Source organism: Eufriesea mexicana, unplaced genomic scaffold (genome assembly GCF_001483705.2).
Source record: "Eufriesea mexicana isolate 0111107269 unplaced genomic scaffold, ASM148370v2 scaffold3255, whole genome shotgun sequence".
NCBI lineage: Eukaryota > Metazoa > Arthropoda > Insecta > Hymenoptera > Apidae > Eufriesea > Eufriesea mexicana.
Window position 1 is genome coordinate 96,744 of NW_016911299.1, and position 22,753 is coordinate 119,496.

General features: G+C 31.2%; 4 protein-coding genes across 4 annotated transcripts in view; 2 read left to right on the forward strand and 2 right to left on the reverse strand.

Annotated features, from left to right (window-relative positions):
• The window catches only part of LOC108550877 (flocculation protein FLO11), a 23,012-nt gene extending 16,706 nt beyond the window's left edge, over positions 1-6,306 (forward strand). The window contains exons 4-8 of the mRNA XM_017904777.1: positions 1,880-2,013; positions 2,975-3,481; positions 4,080-5,138; positions 5,228-5,683; positions 5,949-6,306. Coding sequence (XP_017760266.1) covers positions 1,880-2,013; positions 2,975-3,481; positions 4,080-5,138; positions 5,228-5,683; positions 5,949-6,128 — 2,336 coding nt within the window. The 3' untranslated portion in view covers positions 6,129-6,306. The remainder of the gene's footprint in view (positions 1-1,879; positions 2,014-2,974; positions 3,482-4,079; positions 5,139-5,227; positions 5,684-5,948) is intronic.
• A 376-nt stretch (positions 6,307-6,682) lies between these two features.
• LOC108550845 (transmembrane protein 70 homolog, mitochondrial) lies at positions 6,683-7,718 on the reverse strand. The gene is made up of 3 exons (XM_017904740.1): positions 7,547-7,718; positions 7,000-7,350; positions 6,683-6,910 (listed from the first exon to the last, which is right to left on the reverse strand). The coding sequence occupies exons 1-3, from the start codon at positions 7,652-7,654 to the stop codon at positions 6,683-6,685; spliced, it is 687 nt and encodes a 228-aa protein (XP_017760229.1). The 5' UTR covers positions 7,655-7,718.
• Positions 7,719-8,719: 1,001 nt separating this feature from the next.
• Positions 8,720-9,654, reverse strand: LOC108550846 (uncharacterized). The gene is made up of 3 exons (XM_017904741.1): positions 9,541-9,654; positions 9,091-9,435; positions 8,720-9,003 (listed from the first exon to the last, which is right to left on the reverse strand). The coding sequence occupies exons 1-3, from the start codon at positions 9,652-9,654 to the stop codon at positions 8,755-8,757; spliced, it is 708 nt and encodes a 235-aa protein (XP_017760230.1). The 3' UTR covers positions 8,720-8,754.
• Positions 9,655-11,298: 1,644 nt separating this feature from the next.
• LOC108550879 (centrosome-associated protein 350) lies at positions 11,299-22,712 on the forward strand. Its single transcript, XM_017904781.1, has 11 exons — positions 11,299-11,400; positions 11,544-13,205; positions 13,281-13,548; positions 13,659-14,092; positions 14,161-14,384; positions 14,455-15,882; positions 16,267-16,430; positions 16,658-16,848; positions 16,928-21,017; positions 21,825-21,907; positions 21,987-22,712. The coding sequence occupies exons 1-11, from the start codon at positions 11,299-11,301 to the stop codon at positions 22,710-22,712; spliced, it is 9,372 nt and encodes a 3,123-aa protein (XP_017760270.1).
• The last annotated feature ends 41 nt before the right edge of the window (positions 22,713-22,753 follow it).

Sequence of the window (22,753 nt, forward strand, 5' to 3'; positions counted from 1 at the left end):
CTTTCTAGACGATACTGCGGGTACGTGTGTACGCGCGCCGCGACGCTAGCGATAAACATACTCCTTCCGAACGGTTAAAAAGAAGCATCGATTAAATTTCAAGCGTCGTTATGTCCGTGTTGCGATTCAAGAGCATTGTTTGTGAATTCCCGCGACGGAACTTCTTGCGATAATTCATGTGAAACATAATGCTTCAAAGTTTATCTCCAATGAGTCAGTTAAAAATTATTACGACGTCGGTGGTATTTTTATTCCGCCATCTTTATTGGTTTATTGTGCAAATTAAATATAGAATTCTACTCTAGTTCCTTCTTTCTTCTTCTTCCACTTTTATTTTCTCTTCTCACGCAGAAAAATTACGAAATGAAATACGTAATCTTGGAATGAACACTTTCATTTTCATTTTTATATACGTATAAATATTTCCGTGGACTTTTAACTGCCTCGGGAATTTGCGAAACGATTTTGAAAATTAATCGGGAATCGAGGATGCGTCGAAGTTGATTAAAATTTAGTTTGCGGTAATTGAAAGATAATTCCATATACGGAGAAAGCATTTCCGTGAATTGTTAATATTGTAAGAGCGGCGAACAAGCGCGAATTCATTGACTAGCGAAGTTGATGTATTTTGGGATACACTATTCGCCAGCGCCAAGTTTCATTGGCACAATTCCTTCTTGCGGCAGAGTGAGAGAGAGAGCGAGAGGGGGATAGCTGGGAGGGAGAAGCACGATCAATGACCAACGAAAAGAGATGTTAATAAAAGTACAGTGTGATTTAGCACAAAGGATCGTTGTGGAATCGATATTAAAGCAAACGTTCCTCTAGGATTTCGACACTGGTATTGATCGAAATTGCGAAATTATATAGCGACGTCGCGTTAACTCGTAGATTCAATTATATATTGATCGAGAGCAGCAGTGCTTGCGTCAGCCTCGCTTTCAACATTGCACGGTATCCTAGAATCTCTGGAAACAAGCGTTCCGTGAAATCACCGGGACAAGCCTCGTATTATTGCTTTGTCGTGAAATCCGTTTTCCTGTTCAGCTCGCCAATCGGGCCAATCCGGCCCGTTAAAATACACTCAAAACCATTACGCGGCGAACGTAATTGTATCTCATAGCGGATCCTTTCGTGCGCTTAATGAACGCACGCTTGTCACGTACACCGTAATTTTAGTATTCCATTTACGTTTGCCTCTTAATCGGGGCGTCGAATTTCGTTCTTCAGACGAAACGGTAACTTCCATCTTTCCTCTTCGAAATCCGCGATTAAACCATCCGCGATGACAATTGACTCGAGGTACCGGTGAAAATTGCAACGCTAGGGGAAAAGAAGGGGGGAAAGAAACTGCCGAGCTCTACGGTGGTATAGCCACGGTAAGATAATTAGTCCGGCAACGCGTGAAAAGTTTGAAAAGACGAAGAGACTTGGATTCCGTGAAGTAACAAGCTCCACTTATCGTACGGGGTACTGCAGCGACGCGAATGAAGAGTTTAATGGCATGCTTTCCTGTAACGCGATCGTCCGGTAAAAAGCCACTAATGAATCGATCGCGATCGGCAGACCCCCACTCTCCTCGAGAAACTCGTTCTCCCGGGGGTCCCCGTGATTAACGGCCATACCCTCGATGATCGCAAAGCAGTGGCTCATTCCTCTCTGAATCTCTTACCGTCCTTGTCCTTCTCTCTTCCAACGCTCTGTCCTCTGCCCCTACCTTATTTTCTCCCTCCCACCAACTGCCTCCTCCTCTTCTCCGTTCCTTCAGCCGTCCTCCATGGTCTCCCTCGATGCCGGAGAAGTACTGGTTTCGTGGAAACCCATTCCCCCGGTATTCCATCGTTGTTCCTGCAATTAACCAGCGTTTTGTTCTCCACAGTCGATAGATCGGGAACCGGGCAGTCTGGAAGCTCGCCGAGGGTGACGCTTCGGCTCAACCAGGTGCGAGGAGCGAGGGATGAAAAGAAAGGAGGGGGTGCTACTAACTCCCGACAGGGCGGCATGAACGCACAGGTATACATATATACACGTATACAGGGTGTCCCAGCAACGGTGGTACAATCGGCAAGGGTGCAAAACAAATCGAAAAGAAAGAATAAGATTCTTTCATTCGAAGCTTCGTTTTCGAGAAAAGCAACTTTGAATATTCGCCGAGTGCACGTGCTCTTAGCTATAGTTTATGTAAATAGACCATCGATACACGAGTGTCGGTGGTACAGTCGAGGAGGGGATAATTCTACGTGAAAAAACAAATCGAAAATATAGAATAACATTTTTTCATTCGATGCTTCGCTGTCGAGAAAATCGACTTTGAATATTCACAGAGTACGCGTGCACTTAGCCATGGCTGAGGCGGATGAACCATCAGTGTAGCAGCGCACTCGGTATATATTCAAAGTCGATTTTCTCGACAACGAAGCTTCGAATGAAAAAATTTTGTTCCTTATTATCGATTTGTTTTTTCACGTAGAATCATCGCCTGCTCGGTTGTACCACCGAGATGTTGATGTATCGATGATCCATACGTCTAAGTCATAGCTAAGTGTACGCGCACTTGATCAATATTCGAAGTCGTTCAAATCCCATCCCGGTTGTACTACCGTTGCTGGGACACCCTGTATACCACGTACCTATATATCATCCGCATTTGATAGGTCTTCTCGATGGAAATCTACTGTTGCGAATAATCTTCGCTTGCTGGTCACACATCGGTCGGTGCCCTGAAACATAAAATGGAAAAATTAATATCGCGAATATTGATTCGTGAATAGTGATTCGTTTAGACATACCTTTGTAAGAACGATGTTTGATGTTGTTCGCGTTGATCAGCGAACGCGGTATCGATGTCGTTATTATGAAGTACAAAGACGGGTATCACGCGTAAAGTTCGCTATAAACGGATTACATAATTATATTATGATATAAGAAAACGTAAAATTGCAGCATTTTTTAACGAAAGGAATAACGTTTTCAGAACCAAGGTCAAATGGAAACTTCGTCGAAGACGTCTTCGAACGTCTCGTCAGGAACCGTGAATGTCGTCTCGGGTTCCAGCACCTCTGGAAACACATCGTCTGCCGGCGATAATGGCGACGTATACGAGTTCAAAAGTTCGAAAGAGCCAACGCCGGTCAGGGGTGCAAGCTCATCGCCGAATCCTAATCCCGAGAAAGACAAAGATGGTAGCAAATCTGCCGGTAATCAAGGAGGCCAGAGCAGTGGTAGCAACGTATCTACCGCTGGTAGTGCGACAACATCTTCTGGTGAAACAACGACCGCATCGATTACTACCGATGATGCTCCTGCGGTTTCAGCATCGCCTTCGTCTAAGCGTGCGTTCGAAAGCGACAATGCGGAAGAGCAAGACGAGGAGAATCGTCGGAAAAAACGAAAAGATTCTGAGCCTGTTAAGGAAAATTTAAAAAGCGCCACTACTGGAAGGCAGAGTGCCGGTAGAAACTCCGCTAATACCGGAGAAAAGGTTCATTTGTTATTATTTATTATACAAGACATCGCCGAATACGTATTATAATTAATGAAAAAGATATTGCACGAGATGATTTGACAGATTTTTTGAATTATTTGTAAACTAGTCGTTATACGAAAAAATACGAGAGGCAAAACTTATGTTATACTAAAGAAAGTCTCGTGTTATCGACACCTTATTTTTACATCTTTCATCGAATTCTGAAAACTGCCTTAAGTGTTGTTATAAATGAAAGATTGTCTATTCTTGTCTAGAAATATTTGAAAAATTCAAAATGGTCATAAAAGATATATAGAGTGGGGTCATAGAAGAAATTATGGAAGAAATTATTATGATATATATGCCTTTTGATATTTGCAATGGCAGGGATTGAAAAGATAAGGATTTTTAAAGTCTTAGCTCGAGTGGTATGAATTATTTTAACTTTGAGCCCCTACTGTAATATCGCGTGACACTGTGATTTACGATCTCGTTGAATTATCTGTTTAAATAAAATCACTTATTCGGAGAAACCTGCAATTAATAATGAATCGAATTGAATAATTGTGCAGTTGAACAGGCGTATCTAATATTTCTTTTTCTTTTTGTGCAGTGTACCAAATCTGGTAAACAAGGATCTGGAACAACTTCGAATAAAAGCAATCAAAACGCAACCACGATTAGTACCGATAGGAAAAGTCCAAGTACTTCCTCGATGGCGAGCAGTCCGAAGCCTTCGAATCCTTCTAATTCAACGACTAATTCTAAAACAATTACACCAGCACCTCCGGAATCTGACGGTGAAGACGATCGATCGAAAGGCTCAGACTCTAATTCAGCTCCTAAAGTACCACCTTTGAAAATAGTTATACCTCAAAGTACCACCTCTGAGCAGGAGCAAGGCAATAGAAACGGGAAGAGCACGTCTAATAGGAGTCATCAGTTACCCTACGTAGTTGCCAGTTCTAATAGTAATGATTCAACGGATAAAGATCAGAATCTGTCCACCAGTGGGACAACGAGTCCCACGGAAAGTGGAAATACTGCTAAAAATGAAGATAAAAAAGATTTTAGCGGTGCTTTGCACGGAGAAGAAAGGTCAACGCATCATCAAAGAGTGCTGAGAAGTTCGCATAGATCTGGTAATGGGAGCAATGGGTCGGCGGCTCTGAAAGAAAATTCCTCTTCCGCGGCAAATGGAAATTATTCGAATTCATCTCCATTACCGGTAGCTGCCTCGACGGATCGTTCGAATAATTCGTCACCGCAGCAAAGACATCACTCGCCAACACCTGAAACTGTTACTTCCGAATCAAATAAAAATACGTCGACGGAAGTATCGAATAGTGGGACCGCATCAAAAGCAAATATTATGGCGGAAAAATCGGAAAAGAGCAATGAAACAAGTGGAAAATGTCAGAAAGATAATGGAACAGAGAATTCGGAAAATACTTCTACAACTACCTCATCGACAACATCAAATATAAACACTCCAGCACCACCTGTTGAACTTCACCCTAGGAAAAGAAAAATGAAACCTAATAAAGAAGCACAAGCTGCTACAGCTGCTTCTAACGAAGCATCTGAAACAACAAATACGGGACCAGAAGTTCATCCGCATGATCAACCAATTACAAACTGTTATCAATTGTTTTTAAACATTAGAAAACAGGTTCATACATTTATCGTTTCTAATATATCATAGAAATTTCTTTACAAGAAGTATATTATAACCAACTTACGTTGTTTTCACTTCTTTAGATCGAACGAAGACGAAAAGGTCTTTTTCCAGTTCAACCAAAACCACCTCAGGGTTTCAAGGATTATTTAATGAATCGTTGTACATACGTATTAGCTGGGAATGCAAATAAAGAGCCAAACGTTAATCCTCCAGTCGGATTACAAGGCGCTATGAAAGATTTGTATATTGAACAAGAAAAGGAGAGATACCGTCTAAGAATGCAACATGTTGTTGAAAAAGAAAAATTAGTTTTATCGGTGGAACAAGAAATCCTTAGAGTACATGGTAGAGCTGCTAGAGCTCTAGCCAATCAGTCCCTTCCCTTTTCTGTTTGTACGATATTAAAAGATGAAGAAGTTTATAATGTTATTACTCCAGAACAAGAAGAGAAAGATAGAAATGCAAGAAGTAGATATAACGGCAGATTATTCTTGAGTTGGTTACAAGATGTAGATGACAAATGGGAAAAGATTAAGGTAAAGATTATTGTAATCCTTATAATACTTATACCTGAATCATTATGTAGACTATAAATTTCTATATTGTCTGTAATTATTCAGGTTAAATTAAATTGGTTACATAAGAAACCGACTGTTGAGCATTTTTTTATGCATATCAGTTTAAAAAGATGTAATACATTTAATTAATTAATACATTTACAATTAAAAAGAGATATTGTAATAAATGGAATATTAAAATTTACTATTTTTACTATTTACTATTTTAAAAATACTATTTTAGGAAGCAATGTTACTCAGGCATCACAATGAAGCTGAGTCGTTACATGCTGTCCAAAGAATGGATTGGGAATGGAAATTAAAAGAAGTTGGATTATGTGAATTTAAAGCAACACCTCAAATAGAAGATATTCATGTTCCAATGGTACATGTCTCAGATGACTTTGATTTGCTCCCAGCCTAGTATACAGTAATTGCACAATTGACTTGGCATAAATATTTCGCTCATACCTTTGAAATAATCGTAAAAGGTATAATTACAATCTGTGATCTCTTTAATAACGTATCCGCCGTTTTTGCACGGTTACCAAATTATATTGAATTATTCTTAAAACTATTGCTACACATGGAGGCTACATTTAAAAAATATTTGACTCTAATTAGATTACTATATCATATATATTTATATTTTTCACTAACTTTTCGAAATTTAAATACCAGAATGTGTAAATTATTTTTGTTCGCATTTATTACTGAACACATTTTATTCGTGGATTATATAATTAAAGAGATGAACAACTGGAAATTGTAAATGACTGAAGATTTGTAATACTCCCTACAAATTCAACAACCAAGAAATTTTGTGTGTTAATAATTTGGTATTATATTTTTCAGTATATTGTCTCTTTATCGTAATAATGTATATATTTTGTACCTAGCAACTTACATAGTGCTTTTAAATGATGTATAAAAACGTTAGAAAAAAAAAAACTGTGTAATAAATGAAATTATGTCCAATTATTTTTCTTCATTTATTTTTTTGATAATCGAGGGTTCAGTAATAGAAGTTTCATTTGAGTCTTTCAAGATTTCAAGGTCTATCGGCTTATTATATCTCATAATGATAAAATAATGTTTGGGGTCTATAAAATCTTTTTTATCGAAAAGTAAAGGTCTTCCTTTTGTAATGCAAGTTGTAAATGCTCCAAGTTGAGGTTCAGATACATCATTTGGAGTAAATATTATCTGAAATATACAAATAAACATTATTTATTATTAAAAATATAGTAACAATATAAGTAACATTTATTAGTAATTTTAAGAAATATAGATACCTGTTTCTGTCTGCCAAGAAAAGAATACACTTTAGCAATATATTTTTCATTTTGAGACTTATACATTGTAATTACATATCTCCTTGTTAATAAATGTACAAAAATAGGAGTACCTATACTAACTAAATTTATTACTGCAAATAATGCTGCTATACCTATTAAATTATCATCTATTATGATTTTCGAAAAAATAATAGGTTGACCGAATGATGTTAAAATTGATGTTATTATAGAAACTAATTTAAGGTTACGAACTCTTGATGTTAATGACCCAGTATATATTAGTTCTCCACCAACAGTTTCATTGTTTTTCATGGACAAATGCCTTGCTTGCAAGAATGGTGCAAATTTCTGTAATATAAAGTCTACAGTGTTTGATACATTTTGCAGAATAAAATGTATTACACAAATCACAAAACTACTAACGTAAAGAAATGTTATAAACGTGTTAAAAATATGAATAAATTGTTTAAAATTATAATACATAAATATAATTACTAATAATTTTATAAAATTGGTAACATAGTTTTTAAATAGAATTTCTAACCTTGATATTGTTGTTTGTAGAATACATAAATGTACGTCTGAACGATGCAACTTCTTGTATGAGAAGTTTTCTTTGACTAAAAATGCAACTCCGTAATAGTAAAATCATAATTATAAATTAATTGTAGTTTATGTCACGTTCGTTAAATGTTAACGTATCGTGTGTTCACACACAAATGTTTTCGATCAGTTCAAGTTAGGAAACATTAAATATATAACATACTAAAAGATAAAAGTTTAAACGATTTAAAGTTTACAGTATTAAATGAGAGACAAAAAATGCCTATTCAAGCCTAAAGCTAAAATAAATTTCTTTAGCATAAAAAATAATTTTGTATTTACAAGTAGCCATTAATTTAGGTTAGCCACTAAATATACGTTAAACATATATAAGTAACGGCATTGATCTAAAAATATATTAATTACATAAATCCAAGAAGAACTGTATTGCAGCGAAAAATATTTAATAAATTTAAAACGAAATAATAATTTACTTTCTACATTTTTATATTTCTAAATAAATTTTAAGGATTTTTTTTGCCTTATAATTATATTCTATAATTCAATTTTTATATTTATTCTTCTTAATATTTTAACATTTTTTAAGCTATTATGAATTTAAATCATTCTATAATATAAATTAATTACACAGCATTTATTATATGAAAGTATTAGGAATTATACTTCACACAAATAAAATTGATATCAATAAAAAGAGAAACAAATAACGTATTCATTTATGCTATTTAAAATACTATCATAGAAATTGTCAAACTAAATAGAATATGGAAAATATATATTTTCCATAAAAATGCAGTCATATTTTGTTACATGTAGAAAAAAGTTGAAAGTATACTTTGAGAGTTAGATATTGAACAAAATATTAAACCTATAATTATAAGTACAAATAATACCAATAGTAGTTTAGGATTAAATTTAGAATAATAAATTATTAATTACTTAGAATATATTTTGTTTATATATATCTAAACATTTATGCAGTATGATAAAAAATATAGATATGCAGTAATTATATAAATAAATAAATAAATAAAATAGTAATTACCATATACATAAATAAATTACTCACAACTTATCCTAACTATATTCATGAATTATAAGTATACTCTTGTTCTATTTACATGACACAATTTACATCTGTTTACATCTGGAATCTCAATTTATTGGAATCAATATGTACATGTCGAATTACATTTTATCTATTTTTTTTCTTTCTACTTGATTATTCATCTTAGTACTTGGGATTTGATTCAGGGCATCTGTTTGTAATTTCGGTACTTCAAAATTCTTTAGTTTCTCAGATTTTGTCATTACTGCAATAAACTTAGAATTTGTAAAATATTGATTTAGAAGCAATAAAGATTTCTCTTTAGTAACGCACATTACAAGATTAAGTTTGTCCTTAGGTACTGTTATCTCATTTTCATTAAATGTTATCTGCAACATATAGACAACATATCATCTGGAACATATCATACAAGTAACATAAATAAGTAAAAAATAACTTGAAATGAAATTAAATACTTGGTATGATTTGAGAATAGGATTCATTATTCTAGCACTAAACTTCTGTTCTTCAGGGTTATAATGAATCTCAGATACATATCGCTTTAAAATGTATCGTGCTGAGATGATACAAACTATGGCAAATAGGGCTGTCTCTAAATACTCTCTTATATTCTGATTTGAAAGTATATTTCTATTGACATATGTATAACAAAGCAAAATTGGTACTATTATCAGCAATACAATATGCAATATTTTTATTACATAAATCGTTTTAGTATTTGCTTTATATATTAGTACTTCTTTAACTCCTTTATTGTTTTCTATGAAAAACTGCCTCGCTTGCAGAAATGGTGTAAATTTCTATAACATTATAAAATTAACCATGTTCAAAATATAAATAAATTATTCAAATTATTTGACAATTTTGTAAAGTTAGTAGAATAGTTTTTAAAAGCAATTTCTAACCTTGCTATTATTGTTTATAGAATACGTAAATATAGGTCGAACCAGTGGAATTTTTTGCCTAAAGAGTTTTCTTGAAAGTTTTCTCAAAATACAACTTTGAAATAGTGAATTCATAATTAAATATTATTTCTTGTTTATGTCACACTTATTCAATATTTACCTATTACGTACTAACAAGAATAAAATTGGAAACGTTTAATACGTAACACACCCATGTTGCATATTCAATTGATTCTCGTACTTCTGTATTAAACGCATGAAATTTAAATAAATTTAACATTGATTAATGAAATTATGTATATATATATCATATGTTATACTGTATGAATTTAATTACATTTGTGTTATGTTATTATATATATTTAACTATATGTATAATCAAATTGTCACATTTACATTTAGTTAAATTTATCGCTGATAAAATGTAATTCCGCTTGAAAATAAGAAATGATGATGTTCTTAAGGTCGTCATTATGAAAATGTAAAACAAAAGTTCGTTGTTTAAATTAAATATCTCTTAATATAAGAACTTAAGATAACTTTAAAATAAAAATTAAATCTTTGTAGATATCCTTAATTTATTCAAACATAAATTTAAAAAAATCACTAGTAATTTAAGTAACAATCCATGTACTAATATATTTTTATCCGTAGTTCACTTCATGATGCAAGCATCAATGTTGTCAGGACTGATAGGATTACAAAACTTTAACGCATTCGAGGAAGTAGTTTAATATTTTTTGTTTAATATTATGAACAGTTACCGCTTTTTTTATTTATCGTTATTTCTATAAAATTTCGTGTGATAAATATAGGAATTTTACATAGTATTATACTCGCTATTAAAGATAGTTGTGTTTGTATATTACTAGCATATGCATTGTGTTTGCAAATAACTGTGTTATCGATTATTCCAATTTTGCCGTTGCCATGTTTTCAATTTTATGCAAGTAAGAAATCGTAAAATACCACGTGATTATCGTTTACTTAAATGACCGTTGCAATGATTTAGTGTGTTCAGTATTGTGAAAATATGAATAATGTATAATATACGGGAACCTAGTTTCTGTTCGAGTATTTCGAAAAGTACTTGCCATTCTTTGTGAAATGTTTGAAATTGATTTTATGAAATGTATTTATAAAACATGGCGTCCTAAATTAGGTTATAAATACGTTAAAATTTGCACAACGTTCCCTTGTGAATTAAATATCTCAACTGTGTTTAATGATAATTCTGTTAAATACTTCAATGTAAGTTTTAATATATTAATAGATCATATTTATGATTAAATTATGCATTAATATAATTACTTTGAAATTTTATGTATTATGTGCTTTTTAATTCATTTAATGAAATATTGTATAAGTGAAGTATGTTGACAATTAAATTTATTGTGATACAGAAAGGTAAATAGGTAAAGGAGGTAGATTGTAACCTAAGTTAAGTGATAGTTAAAAATAAATAGGATAAAGTGGCTTGTAAATATGATTGCATGATAACAATTATAATCAAAAAAGTAATTGACATAAAATATTATTTTCATATAATTGTATATCTATTTTATATAATATGTTATATCAAATGTTTTATTTTAAAAATAATTGTTACCTAAGTGATTATTTTAAGAAGATATATTTATATACTATATATTATTTCTTTGTATTTGTAGTTTATCAATTTATTGAATACATTTACAACTATGAAGAAGCAAATAACAATTAAATATAGGTTCACTACTATGCAATACATATGAAAATATGAAAAGTAGCTCAAAGAAGGAAGATATTAATGTAAAAAAGAAATATGTTTTTTTTTCTGACCCCGATATTATTGCTCAACGTGTTGAAACATCTGCATTAGTAAGTAATATTTATTTATTTATTTTATTTTATTATTTATATTTTGTATATAATTTCTTAGAGAAGATATAAATAAAATTACTAGTGTAATGATTATTATTTACATTACTAAAGTATGATCTAATAAAATGTAATTTTAACAGCAGCAGGATTATATTACCAAGCAGCTATCTAAAGAAAAACCATCTATCTTTCCAGTTGAATTTGACTTGAAAAGTTTAGAAAACTCATCATATCATCCTGTTCAACCATATCCTTTCACATTTATAAGTGCTGTGAAACGAAAACTTGTCCTAAATGACGGTTCTGATGCTTGTAGAAAAATACATGAACTAAATAATAAAAATGTAATCAAGCCTCTAACAATATTAAAATCTGATAGTACTCAGAATTTACATGACGTTGTACAAAAAATGGATTTTATAAAACCATTGAAAGTTCCAGACTTGAAAATCTCTGCAAAGAAATTGGATTTTTCTAACAGAGAAAATTGTACATCAAAAGAGTTAATATCATCAAAGTTTGAATCACCTTCAAAGGAATTTATTCATGAAAGAGGAGAGAAACCAACAAAGAGTTTTGAACGAGTACAAAGAAGATTAGATTTTTCAACATCAGATGTATCATCAACCATTAATAGTGAAGTAGAGCCACTGAAGGTGCCAAATATTTCTATATCTTCAAATTTATCGAAGAAAAAGGAATATATTAGAGAAAATTCTAGAGAAAAAGAGAACAGGTCTAAAAGAATTAGAAAAGATGAGTCCTTGTTCTCTAAATCAGATGAAATAATGCAAGATTTTTTTAAAAGATCTAGAAGCCCAAGACATGCTTCTAGAAAAGATTTTTCTAATAATGTAAGTGAAAATACATTAGGTACAAAATTGAAAAATGACAAATTGTCATTTCATATGCCAAGGGATAGTGACTGTATTTCAACAAAGTCAAAGACAAAAAACTTTGCAACTTCAACTGCTAAAAAGATTAATGATAAAAAACACAGATCTATTAATACTAGATCTTTAAAATCAAGAGATACTTCTTTGGAATCAAAGAATAGATCTTATAATAATGAATCACTATCTGAGCGTTCTTCAAAATTGTCAGACAAAGTTACAGTTAGAGAATCGAGGAATATGTTTGAAAATTTTGATTATAAACATAAACAGCATAAAATAACATGTCAATCACAAGGAAAGGCAGGATATGTATTTTTTAAAGAACAGAACAAGAGGTCTGAAAAAGTAAAACCTTCAACAAGTAAAATGGATGGGAAGATGTATATAGCAAATGCTAAGGAGTCAGAGGGTATAGAAAGTGTAACCGATTCAAATATAAGTGTAAGAACACAAAGTCCAAGTATTATTTCTATACAACAAATGAAAAATAAAGATTCTGAAAAAGTTGCACAAAGTATTAACATAAGTAAATCGAATAAAACTACCGAAAACTCAAAATATACAGATGATTCTTCAACACAATGTACTAGTATAAATACAAAGAAGGAAGAAGAATCATTCATGCAAAGTATTGCTACTACAGTCAAGCAAACTAGTAATAGTAACGAATCTAATTTAAATGACAGTGTTTTGTCGAACATGTTATTAGATCCAAGAAAAATTTCATTCAGAGATGAAAGTCGTTCACAAGAAGAATTTTGTGATTTAATTACTCCAGATATGAATCTTATGCCACGATCTAAACGAAAACGACAATTTATACAAAATAGTAACATAGAAGCTGATGTTAAGTGTTCAAAACATAATATAGGTAAAACTGAAACAGAACCAGAAAATATTTCATTGGTAAATACACATATACAATTTATATAGAGTTATTTTATTCAATGTATAATTATAAAAGTATTTTTATAATTGTAGTTACACCCAACTGCCTTACATATGCAATTTCAAGCTGAGTTGCACCTTCTTGATTCTTTTAACGAATCATTGAGACAAGTCATGGATGTTGAAAAATGTTTTTATAATGTTAAACAAGATCAAGAAAACGAGTTACCATTACAGCATAGTCAGTTAAATGACCAAGTAAAATCACATTTTTCTAAAGTAGCAGACGAAAGAAATATTGATAATATGGAACATTGCAGTGAGATTAGTAAATCACACAAACATGTTGCTACTGATAAAGGTAAAGTAAGAAGATTCGATATGTAGTAAATAAGTGTTTGAATGTTTAAACTATTTCTCGTGATAAATGAAAATTGTTAGTTACTAATAGAAATATTAATATCAAAGCAGCATTTCCCACTCATGTAGTACATCATATTACAAGTCCAACTATGGTAAACGAGTTTGATAATGTGAATAAAATAATCAAACCAGTAGTTAAAGCTGTAGAAGTACAAACACAAACAGTGAATGATATGGCAACCCAAACAGATATACGTTCAACTCGACGAAATGTACAAAGCAGATGTTCAGAAATATGTGGAATACCATATGAACGAGAATTCGTCGGAGATAGTGAAGTTCCACATTTTTCTTTAGACTCAGTGGAACAATTTGAAGATTTAGATCAGATAGAAGAAATATCATTACCCAGTAAATTAAGAACAATGTCGGAAATAAGCTTGCACGAAACTACATCGTCTATACGAACAGAGACGGGAACTGAGATTAGCATTTCCACCAGAGATGTAACTTGTTCCTTTAATAAATATTTAGATCTAGAAGTAAGTATAATAAATTAAAATTACTATACTGAAAATGAATTGAGATTATATATTCCAAGTATTTGTAGATTGCACAGTTAATAAAAGACGAGAAACAAAGATATGATAAAATTGAGATGTTATTCAAGTCTCGTGAAAAAACATTAAATGATCGAACTAAAAAATTAGTGAAATTGGAGGAACAAAAAAGAGCTTTGAGAGATACAGGACAAGATAGTCGTGTTAGTTCTGTGAAAAAGAAGCAAAGAGCTTTACTTTTAAAATTGCAACAAGAAAAGGATGAAATGAACCGGTATTATGACTCTTTATATTTATAAATATTTCCTGTACTTTTTATATATTTACAAAAATTTTATTTTTAGATTAAAAGAACTTCACAAAATTGCAAGTCAAGAACGTAAACTTATGTTACAAAAGCAAAGAAATATGTTTAATCCACAAATATCTACTAAAAATATTTTAACAAAATTAAAACGAAGTGCAGATAGTCAGTCTCCCAGAAGACTATCTGGACCCATGAAAGGATATGATATAAGAAGTAATAGTTCTATGAGTTCTTTAGTAGATTCTGATAAATCTCAACACGATCGATCCCAAACAGACGCACGTATGCAGATGTTGGAAAACGAATTACATTTTTCTAAAATCGATTTGCCAAAAAGTAATAAATTTATGAATTTCGTTGAAGAATCTAACGCATCATTTTTAAGATTTGATAAATCTGATGAAGCAATGCAAAGTAATATGTCTCAAGAAAAATGTCTTTACAAAACTCAAAAAGATGGGAACATATCCAAATATGAGATAAAGTCCAGAAAATTCGAAGAGAAAATGCCTAGAGCAGACGTAATAAGATTAAAATCGCACCAACATTCTGTTGATCCAAAATTGATCCCATGTCATTCCATGAGCATTCCCGGGAAATATCTTTTCGAAAAAGATAAATCTCCCGATATGTCAGAACTATTACAACAGAATTTAAATAAATCCATTTCTGAACATATTAAATCAGAATCTGACACTCTGGTAGAAGAATTATCTAAAAAATCAAAGCCCTCTCAAATAACAGATAATCATTTTCAAAGTATAGTGTCCCCAAGAGAATCTTTAAAAGCTATTACTACGAATAGTGAAATTTTATCAGAGGAAGTAAGTTCTATTAGCCAAGACACTGTATTGAAAACGTCCAAATCGTCGCAAGTATCTGAAGATATTTTACAAACGTATTCAAAAAGTTCTAAACGAAGTACTAAATCAATCCCGACTGATGTATCTAAAAAGACTCAATATAGTTCCGAATCTAAATCAAATTTCAAACGTAGAAGTTCAAAGTGTCAAAAAAGTAAATCGTCGTCCAGCATACTTACGGAAAATATATTGCGATCCAAGTCTAATTCCCAAATGTCAGAAGAATTTGTTAAGCATCACAACAAACGAACAAAAATGGAAAAAGAATTTATTCAGTTTGATAAGAACGATGAAAATGCGCTGATGGATAAACATACAAAGGATAAGAACTTTAAAATATTAACAGATAGGATAGATAATTATGACAGTAAGGAGAACGTATTTTGTCAGAAAATGTTTGACAAAAATGTAGAAGCTTACGAGGATTCTTTTCATAGTCAAGATAAAAACGGAAATAATTTCGATGAAGCGTCCACGAAATCTCAAATTAGTAATTTCGCTATTTCTCATCATAGTTCCGGGGATAGTGACAGAAATTACTCTAAATCTGTGGTCGTTAGATCGCAAGATCATAATTTGAAAACATCTAAGAAACTCGAACAGTAAGTATATGTTTTCCTTCAAACTAATTTATACATTTATATATTTTAGCATCGCGAGATTAGAAGACGCTTTTACTATAGCGTTCAAGCTAAATTAATAAAATTGCGAATCACTAGAGACATGTGTAGGAAGTTCTAATAATAAACTGTGTATTCACACCATGAAATGAAGCATTGTAAAAATAGATTCACTCTACCGGCGATCTGCATTCCGCTGTTATTGCAGTATTTCACTGTAGTAAGGGTAGTTGCTTCAGTTCTTACAACCAAATAATTGTTTTAAATAGTTTCAAATTTTCGCAGTTTTCCTGTTAATTTCCTTACAGTTAGTTTAATCGTTATGGAAGGTATGTTAGTGCTATCAGATGTGATTACATGTTTTAGAATATTAAATGCACGTGAAGCTGCGCTTACATCGCGAAAAAATTGTGTAGAGGAATGGATGGCTTGGCATACAAAGTTAAGGACAGAAGAAGACCGTGTTGCAAGAATGGAACAAGCTGCATTAAAACTTGTAACAGCAACATCTAATGTTTTTTCTCAGCAAGGTAACATTAATACTGACCACTTTTAATCACAACTTACTATCTATGAAACATATTATAGAATTATTTATCAATATTCTTCAAAAGAATTCTTCTTTATTTTTTTTTAGTAGGATTTCTTTTATAGATAAACAATTATGAATTATTTATCTATATATTTGTTTATTTGTATTTGTTGATCACTATCCGTTTTACGTAAATATGCATTTTTTAACTCTAATAATTATTAGAGAGGAGTATGTGTCATTTTATAGATACTACTATTTCATCGGACACGAGCGATATTGAAGGACGAATTGAATTACTCACAGAAAAATTGGCCGAAAGACGGATAGAGATGTCACGCTTAAAAAGGGAAGCCAGAAAACAGACGAAACAAAAACTTCGAGCTTTAGAAGCTAACTTATTGAATCAAATTAAGGTAAAAGACTTAATATTGATAATAAAATAACGAAATGTAATTTATTACACGTACTAAATAATTGTTTCTGCCCAAATAGAAATATGATACGACGATTTACGAAATGCGTAAGAAATTGGAGTCGAAAAAAGGAATTTCTAAAGATAGTGATAAACTAGCTATAGAGTCAAGATCGTTGGCAGACTTTAAAATACCTGAGATTCCTCTAAAAAAATTGCAGGACATGTTTAAAAACAGCGATTTGTTAAGGTCCAGATCAGAATCCGATTTATTATCTACGAAAAGATCACCGATGATGAAAGATTCAATGAAAAATATTAATTTACTTCAAGACGAAACTATCGAGTATGATAGAAATAACTCTGAAAAAGTGATTAAATCTTCAAAAAGTATAATAACCTTGGAACAACTAGGTTCCGCAAAACTGAGCACGGTGAATCACAGTACTCAATCTGTTTTTGATGAAAGTATATCAGAACAAATAGAAATTGATAAACTTGGTTCTGCTTCGATATCATCGGTTTCAGATGGTGTACGATCGGAAAAAAGTATTCCTTGTGAAACCAGACAATGCACAGACGAAATACAAAGCAGACAAAGTATATCCGACACGAAAAAGAGTAACATTTCTGAAAATATTAAAACCGACATCGAAACATCAAAATCTGAAAATGGTATACTTACACAATCGAAAGCCAAGCTTTCTAAGTATGATACTAGCACTCAGTCTGATTTAAGGGAGTATAAATCTGATTTCGATACGTTTTCTGAACAGTCCCAAATTAGAACTATTTCATCGCAATTTGGAATTAATAAATCACAACATTCTGAACATGTATCTTCGAGACAATCCAATATTGTACAAAATTCCAATGCGGAAATAAATACTGAATCTGTTAATAAAAGTCTCGACTTCTCCAAAAAATTAGACTTTTTGCGTTTAAATAATCAGAATTTGAATGAAGATATAAGTTCACTGGAAAATGAGTTTAAGATATTTTCAGAAATGATGTCGCGTTTTAATAAAAGGTCGAATGATGAAGCAAAATACGAATTTACTAACGAAGAAAGAAGTACATCGAAAGATATATCGGAAATACTTTCAGTATCGGATAGAAATAATGAAGTTTTTGACATAGAGCTTATGAAAGGAGACAAGAACAAAGATGCAGAATTATATCAGAAAGAGGATAATTCTGACAACGTATCTTTGACAAATGGTGTAAAATTAAAATCAGTTACTAATGTCAATGACAGTAAAAGCATAGTGGAAGATGTTGATAATGTAATATCTGTTATAATGCCACAGGATAAAGTATCTTCCAGATCAAATAGTCAAGAAATTGATTATAAGACAAGAAGCAAGAAAATTTTGAATGAGATTGAAAAGTCCATAATATCGGAACATATAAAAATAACCGAGGACGAGCTCAATCGTTCAGAAATGTTAATTGAGAATAATACTCGCAATTTAAATTTGTATAAAAAAAATGAGAAAGAGTCTAATGGTACTTCTAGTAAAACTAGTAGTAAATCCTTGTCCGAGATTTATTCGAAAATGTTGCAAGATAAAGAATGTACAAATATTATGGAATTTGAAAAAATACAACATGCTGAAGAAAATTTGGTCGATTCGCATAATTTAAAAAGTCATCAGGTCGTAGATTCAATTAAAAGTCCTTCGATACTATCAGAAAAATCTAACTTCACTGAAAAGGATAAGTCTTCGAGTCAATGTACAGATATCACTCATAATTCAACAAATAACATTCATGTGAAAGAAATTCATTCAGAAAATAAGAGTGATCTATCTTTTATACAGACTTTACAGAATGTTTCAACAAAGCAGGCAACAATTACAGAATACGTAAATGAATTATTAAAAAGACAAACTTCTCCGCAATTATCGAATTCGACTAAAATAATTGAAATAGATAATAGTAAAGGATCAGTAAATTATGTGGAAGATACGGTAAACGATAACAAATATCAAAATATAAATGATGTATATCAAATTTTAAATGTGGAGAATTTAGAGTTATTGTTGAATGAATCTAAGGAATTGAAAGATAGTAATAAAAATGAAAATTCATTTATGCAAAAAGAGATAGAATTCAAAGAAAACACTGAAAAATCTGAAAAATCTATCGAAGAATTTAAGCAAGATACTTCTAATCATGATTCATATCTTAATAAACAAACAGTAAATCAGGGCAGTCAGTCACAAGAAGAACTTATTAATAAAACTTTCGATAAAGATTGGATTACATCTGAGTCGTTTGACATTCATTCTATTTGGGAAAAATCTCAGAACCAAGCTTCACAATTATTCAATGATGATTCAAGCATATTGTTAAATTCAAAAGATATGTCCCAGTCAGTTGATGGCTCTAAAAATGACTCTAAAATTTTTAAAAGTAATGTAGTTAGCGATATAGAAGATGTAGAAGATATGTCGCTCTTTATTCCAAAAAGTGAATCTACAAATATTTATATGTATGGAATTAAATTCGATGAAACAATGTTAGATTCCCATTTTGAAAAGGCTGATAAAAAAGCTGAAGATATATTGAATATAATTACTGCAGATAATGATAGAGAGCAAAGTGAAGAAAACACTGTGCATAGTATAGAGACAGATGATTTTCAAAAAGCTATTTATGATTCTGTGACTAAGATATTGGATAAAGTTGAAAAAAGTATAGAAGACAATTCAATAAGAGAAAAAATTGAAAGCCATACAGATAGTATAGGAAGTAAACACGAGATAAAAGTCATAACAGAAGAAGAAAGAAAATCAATTTTAAGTAGTTTAGTAATCTTACAAAATCAGTCGAGGAATGAGAATAACTTGAAACAAAACGATATTTGTGAAGAAACTGCTTATTCGAATATTGACAGTGACAAGAATATCGATCAAGAGGTAACTAACAAAGTTAATACTGAAATTGCTGTAGACCAAAACATATATGGAGAAGATAAAAATGATGAGGATATATATCATAATGAATCTCGAGAAATTATTATAACAGAATTAGAACCGGGAAGCGCGGAAAGTGAGAGTTTATCAGAACTCGAAATTGATGTTAAAATAGAATTGCCAGATGAAGAACTCACAGAAACGAATAAAAGTGCAAATAAATTGGAAACACAAGAATACGAAGTGCCAGAACAAAAATGTTTGGAATCTATAATAGAACAAGATAGTTCTGATGGTGAACAACTTGATAATTTGGTCGAAGTAACTGAAAGTGGATTAGATGTTATAGAAAAAGAAATTAAAAATTCTACAAATTCTATTACTGAATCCATATCGATTTCACACAAAAAAACAGATACTGAAAATATTGAAATTCAAAATAATGAAATACAAAATGAAAAAAATATAACTACTTCAATAATTATAGATAATATTGAAACAATAGGGAATGATACGTTTGATATATCACCAAATATAGTGAACAAAACTTATGATATTTTAAAAGATCCAGAGTATGAAGATATCTCAGAAGAAAGTCTTGAAGTTTCTGAAATATTTGATAAAAGTGAATTTCAGAAATCTACTGCTATACAAAAATCATCTTCTATACCAGAAAGATATGAAGCAATACAAAAATCAGAAGAGGTATTAAAAATACTAGATGAAATTACACAGAAATCTTCGAATTTAGAAAACAGTACAGATCAATTTCAAGATACTAAATGTGATCCTGGAGATAATAAAAAGTTAAAAGGAGAAATTCTTGATAGAAATGTTATATCTTCAAAAGTTGAAGATACTGTAGAGGATATTTATAAGAAAAACAACCAATCATTAACAGATAATTTGGGAAATCAAAAATCTAAAACAGTAACACTAAGAGAAGAAGATCAATTGGTTCAGACAATAACTAATCCAATTGAAATAGAAGAAAAAGAGAAGCAGGAACAAGATGTATTATCTGAGTCAAGTGAAGGGAGAGATACACCAAAAGGTGTATCAGAAATTGAGATGGATTCTCCTAGAGAACTTAATGATTCAACATTGGATATTGATGTGTTAAATGATGATTTATTAAACAAACCAAATGTGGAAAATCAAAGTATAGATTCAAAGAACACTTTCCATGCTACACCTATTGTTGCAACATCTGAGAAGGATATAGAGGTCATGATAGATAAATTAAAAGGTATGATTTTTATTTGTTTACAATTTTAATTACTATATTAGTATAAAATGAGGCTACATAATTTTAATTTCATGCATTAAAAATGTATTTTTAAATATTAAATTCATTCAATTTTAAATCTTATTATTATTGAATGAATATGCGAATAAATATTTTTACACTGTAAGTCATATATATTAGATATTACACATAGATGATTCAGTTTGAATTAGTTCCAATATCACATATATATAATTTTAAGCATAAATAATAATGTATTCTTGCATATCACATATATTACAGAAACACATACTAATTTTTATGTTGGCTGTATATTTCTGTGCAAAGCATTGCCTCGTATAGCCATGTATTATTTATTTTCAGAATAACAAAGTCGAGATAATAATTACTTAAAGGTAATACAACACGAAACTTTGAATAAAACAGACATTGACTTGTTCTTTTCATACAAATCAATGTTGCATGTGTGCTTGATATTTACTTATTAATTTTTGTATGCACAAAGAAAGCCTGTAAATATTGTGTAACATAACACAATATAAAATATTCTACCTTCTCTGTTTCCTTTAGATATTTTTCAAAGGAAGTGACTATTATATATACATATGATCTTGGAATGTATAATTTTATCACAGCTTTATACTATTTTATTAATGCATCAGAGCATTTTTTTTAATTGTCAAAGCACTTAATCAAAGTAAAATGTGAATTCATAATGTAATGTAAAGATTCGTGTTGCTTTTCCTAGATAATTTATTTGTGAAACTTTTTATAAATTTATATTATTTCGGATTTTCATTTGCATAGCTTCAATGGAACAACCAGGTATGGAAGTTGCAGATTGGGAAGCAAAACTACTTCGTATCGAACAACTTCAAATCGAGTTAGAGGTAAGAATTTATTGCTACCATTCCATTACATTTTTCAATGTAAACATAATTTTTTTATACGTATATTTTTTCGTAATAGATTAAGAAATTAGAAGCCGAAGAAGTATCTTACTACGTTAGGGAAATACCGAACAAACCTCCACCTCCTTACACACCACCCGGTGGTGGTACAAGAATTTCAACATCCCTCGGATCACCTTCTCCTCCTCCAGCTGTGATTCCCTCAAATATAGAGGAATTAACGGCATTTACTGAAAAGGCCACGGCAATAATATTTAAAGCCAAAGAGGCTGGAGAAGATATTATGAGTTTAGAAGCTCCTATTGAAATCTGCGAGTTAACCAAAGAAAACGACGAGACTGTGAAAAAGGATAGAAGAATTTACAACACATTCCTCTTTGACCTGTGCAAAGAAACGATTGCCGAAGTTTATCAGGCTGAATATGAAAAACCAGGCCCAAGTTGGATGAAACCAAACGTGAAGACAAAACCTACAATGAAGATCCCTAAGAATATACAAGAACTTAACGCTTATGTGAATAAAGAAGTAGCTACGTTATTCGGTTTTAAAACAAAATTGCAACGGGAAAATATGGTAATGCGTTGGAGTAGAAAACGAAGAGACAGAGTTGATGAATTATTGGCTAGAGAAGCCCAAGCTGAGGAAGATGAATGGACAAAATTCCATCATGATGAACTCGCAGTAAAGAATGGTCTTACTGTAACTATATTAGATACTCTGTTGATGGAGACTGTGAACGTAGTTAAAGTAGCATACGCGAAGAAAAGAAAAGTTATGGTTTAGTCTTTTTTTTTATTTTTTTTTTTTTTTTTTTTTTTTGTTAC